Consider the following 4,272-nt stretch of genomic DNA (forward strand, 5'->3'; position numbering starts at 1 on the left):
AACCATGTGATTGTTTTGTGTTTTCGCAGGCAGTTTCTTGATTCGGATATGCCTAGGTATTATTTGTTTCCATTGGTTTTTTTTCCACCCACCCCCCCACCTTTCCTCTCTCCTTTCTTTCTTTCTCCCCTCTCGCCTCGGCACACTCGCTCCTGCTGCAGGCAGCACTTGGGCATCCAGTCCCCCAAACACCCCTCCACACACCCCATCCTTTACCCCCCCGGCACCTCTCGCTCACTCGGCCCCTCTCGCTGTGCCTTTGAGCCACGCTCGTGCTGGCTGCCGCTCACCCCTCGCACGCCTGCGTCTCCATCACCTCCGCTGGGGTTTCTTCTTGCTTTTTGACTTCGCTGCTCTCCCGTCTCTCCAGCATCTGGTGCCAAGCGTGCCACCCTCCTCATCGCCCCCAGCCCCAGCTTGGCCCCTGGTGCCACTTGGAGTAGCATCAGGGTTGGTGCAGACAATGGTGGGGCTTCGGGGGCACCTCTAGGCCTTGCCCAGGCAACCGGTTGACGATGGCAGCACCATCGGGCGTAGGTGTGTGACCGTACGTGGGTGTGTGTACCCAGCTGCGGCACGGACTGCAATACCCCTGTGTGACAGGGGGGAACGTCTGTTTGGGGATGAGGAGGGATTTGGCTGAGACCGCGGAATGAGTCTGGTGTGCGGTGCGTGGGCGAGAGCCACAGGACCCAGGTGCTGCCACCAGGAGCATCACCGAGGGTCCGGAGGACGGGATGTCTGGAAGATAGGGGCTGGGGGCTCCCAGGTCATCGTGGGCTCTGTAGCTTTGTGCTGTGAGATTGTCCTCCCTGCAGAACCTGGTCCTGCTCGGGGATGCCCAAGGGCAGAGCTGTCCCTCCAGAGGTACCCTGTGTCACCACCTCCCAGGGTGCAGGGGGACCGATCCAGCCCAGATCCAGCCCCCTGCTGTGGAAGCATGGGCTTGTGCAGGCATTGCCTGGGGCTCTCGGTGCGGTGATACTCTCCATGCGGACCAGGGGATGGGCCAAGAAATCATCTCCCGCTGTGTGGGTGGCAGGGGGACACCTGTTCCCCCTAACCCCAGCAGGCACCATCCAGGGAGGCTGTGCTGGGCAGGAGCTGCGTGCCCTGGGATGGCAGCGAGGACAGAGTTATGGGGTTGGGGGACACGCATATGCTCGGCCCCGCTGCTGGACTGCGAGGAAGGTGGGGGCAGAGGGTTTCCACGTCCGCCCTCACCGGGCTCCTGCTGGGCTCCAATCCAGGATCCAGCCAGGCCAGGGGTGCCGATATAGGGTGAGTCCCCCAGAGAGGGGCTGCCCTTCCCCACGGCCCCTGCGCCAGCCCCCTGCGGACGATGCTCTCTGACCTTTCGTTTCTCTGTGTGTGTACGTGTGTGTGTTTGTCCTTGGGTCGCCTTCCACTTATAGCATTTCGTTCGGAAATGACACTAGGTATTTCGTGCGCACCCGCTCGGTCTGGTCCCTCCTGCTTTTCTCTCTTTCTCCTTTGCCTCCTCCCTCTGCTTTTTGCTCTTTCCCACCTCTTCTTCTCCTCCTCCCTGGGGAGTGCTCTCTTCTCCAGCAACCTGTCTCAAAGCAATCCTTCGCCTTGGCTCTGTCTCACACAGGGGTATTTTTTATGTACTTTATACACCTTCTGAAAGCGTCGCTTGCTCTCTTCGTCCAATGCAGGGGCAATCACAGCCAAGAGCCTCTCCTGCTCTCTCTGGCTGCCCTGGCTCTTGTTAAAAGAGCCCCTCAGCTGCCTGGACGCTCCTTCAGAGCCGTGTGAACACGTTCTCATTGAGCTGTCGCTGAGCCCCGGCTTCCTGAGGATGCTCAGGCGGGAGCCAGGGCTAGGTGGCTTTGGGGAGTGAGTGTCCCTGGGAGAGAGCCCAGGAGCAGGGCAGGGGGTGAAACGGGGATTCCCTGTGCTCTCAAACTGCAGCCACCTCCTGCTTTCCCCCTCCCAGTTCCTTGACCCAAAGAGGGTGGTTGCTGCACTTGCTCTGGGTGGCTGTGCCATCCTCTATGGGCACCGAGCAAGTGGAGCTGGGTGTCCCTTCTGCCCTTTCTCCCAGTCTAGGAGCCACAGAAAACACATCAAGGGGAGCAAAGCAGCCAGGTGGGAGCGGGGATGGACGGGGCTGGCAATCAGGGCAGAGCAAGAGCTGGGAGAAGCAGCCCCACAGGGGCCAGCCCCCAAATCGTGGTCCCCAGGTCCCGCTGGGTTCAGGGCTGGCAGACAGGGGCAGCCTTAGGGAAGGGGACACGGCTGGTGGGGGAACTGCTCCCCCTGGGGGGGCTGCTGCCCCCAAGTGGGCTGGCAGCAACCCCCCAGTACTGAGTATCCTCCCTCCTTCTGGCCATCGTCACCTGAACGGTGACAGCTGCTCGTGATGGGGGCCAGGAGGTGCCACGGGCCCGGGGCTGGACGGTGGGGACCTGGCCCGGGCACGCTGGGGGTGGCAGCCCCCACTCCGAGCATGGGGTTGGGGCATGCACCCTCCTTTGCCTTCCCAGCCTGCCTGGCCTTGCCTGCACCCCAGCTGAGCCCCCACTCCTCCTGCGGTCCCCCCTCCCCAAAACCCCGGTCGCTTGGCCGTTTCTGGGGTGCCGCGTCCCGCTCCTGCCACGCCGCGTCCCCCTTTGCCTTGAGCCTGCATCCCTGGAGTGGCTGTCCCCATCCGTCCCCCCTGCGTGTGCATGTCCATGTGTCCTTGCAGGGCTGCTGCCGTGCTGCGGGGGGGGACGATGGCATCTCCTTGCTCAGTTGCTTGGCTTCCTTGGGGGGGTTGTTTTACCGGCTCTGCTATTTCTTTTTGGCAGGACTTTCTACCAGTTTGAGGCAGCGTGGGATAGCTCCATGCACAACTCACTGCTGCTCAACCGCGTCACCCCGTACCGAGAGAAAATCTACATCACCCTTTCTGCCTACATCGAGGCAAGGACCTTAACTGGGGCCGTTATAATGCCAACAGTCTGGTATCTCCCCACCCTCCCTCATCGGGGTACAGCCAGACTGACCTTAGCCAGCACTGATGCTAATAGGGCGCAGGATTCAACCTGGTGCTCAGGGGCTTAGTGGGACCCTGGAGTGGAAAACACTGGGCACCAGGGGTGGGGGGGACTCACTGGGCTGCCAGCGCCGCAGCCTCCCTGATGCATCCCCCCCTGCCTTGCTGCAGATGGAGAACTGCACGCAGCCCGCCGTCATCACCAAGGACTTCTGCATGGTCTTCTACTCTCGGGACGCCAAGCTGCCTGCCTCCCGCTCCATCCGCAACCTCTTTGGCAGCGGCAGCCTGCGGGCTTCGGAGAGGTACCGGGACGCTCCTGCTTTTCTGCAGGGGGGGGAGGAGAACCATCCCCCAGTGGGGCATCCCAGCAGCCCAGGTGAAACAACGAGGGCGTGGGGATGGGGCAGAGCCGGTAATGTCTTCATCTCCCCTTGCTCACAGCAACCGCGTGACGGGAGTCTACGAGCTCAGCCTCTGCCGTGTGGCCGATGCCGGCAGCCCAGGTGGGTGCCGTGTCTCTGCCTGGGTGCTCACCATGAGGCACGGCGTGGTATTCAGGGATCGGGGCTGTGTGTCTGTCATTGTCCCCCCAAAGCTGTGCATCTGTCCCCGCAGGCATGCAGAGGCGGCGCCGGCGCGTACTGGACACCTCTGTCGCCTACGTGCGGGGAGAGGAGAACCTGGCGGGCTGGCGGCCCCGCAGCGACAGCCTTATCCTTGACCATCAGTGGGAGCTGGAGAAACTCAGCCTCCTGCAAGAAGTAAGAGTTTGGGGATGGGAACAGGCCAAGACAGTGCGATCGGCAGCTCAGCCCCTCACTGCCCTGGTGGGACTCCCCACCCCGGGTGTCCCAGCCTTCCTGGTTTTCGGGAGGAGGTGGGAGTGGGACTGTGCTGCTGGTGCTCTCCTGTGCATCGCCGCTGGCTGGGTCCCAGCACACCAAAAGCAGATGGGGTTAATGGGGTCCCCGAAAGGATGCCAGCGGGGGAAAGGGGCCACCCCTGAGCCTGACTGCCTGTCCCAGGTGGAGAAGACAAGGCACTACCTGCTCCTGCGCGAGAAGCTGGAGACCACCCAGCGCCTGGGCCTGGAGACCCTGTCCCCCTGCTCCAGTGAGGACTCTGAGTCCCGAAGCACCTCCTGCGTCTCCTCCCCACTCTCTGTTGACGGGGCCCCTGAGGGCCGCACCTCTCCCCCTGAGACCCCCAGCGAGAGACAGAAGGAGCTGGCTGTGAAGGTACCATCCCCCACCCCCCCAGCTCCC

The 4,272-nt window shown here is 62.7% G+C and overlaps 1 protein-coding gene across 1 annotated transcript in view; it reads left to right on the forward strand.

Moving 5' to 3' along the window:
* LOC104542614 (kinesin-like protein KIF1A) overlaps positions 1 to 4,272 on the forward strand; it is a gene marked incomplete at its 5' end in the record, with an annotated part of 11,858 nt that overhangs the window by 5,365 nt on the left and 2,221 nt on the right. Inside the window, 5 exons of the mRNA XM_010186980.1 lie at positions 2,817 to 2,931; positions 3,176 to 3,309; positions 3,449 to 3,510; positions 3,623 to 3,768; positions 4,033 to 4,245. Coding sequence (XP_010185282.1) covers positions 2,817 to 2,931; positions 3,176 to 3,309; positions 3,449 to 3,510; positions 3,623 to 3,768; positions 4,033 to 4,245 — 670 coding nt within the window. The remainder of the gene's footprint in view (positions 1 to 2,816; positions 2,932 to 3,175; positions 3,310 to 3,448; positions 3,511 to 3,622; positions 3,769 to 4,032; positions 4,246 to 4,272) is intronic.

Source organism: Mesitornis unicolor, unplaced genomic scaffold (assembly GCF_000695765.1).
Source record: "Mesitornis unicolor isolate BGI_N332 unplaced genomic scaffold, ASM69576v1 scaffold29456, whole genome shotgun sequence".
Taxonomy (NCBI): domain Eukaryota; kingdom Metazoa; phylum Chordata; class Aves; order Mesitornithiformes; family Mesitornithidae; genus Mesitornis; species Mesitornis unicolor.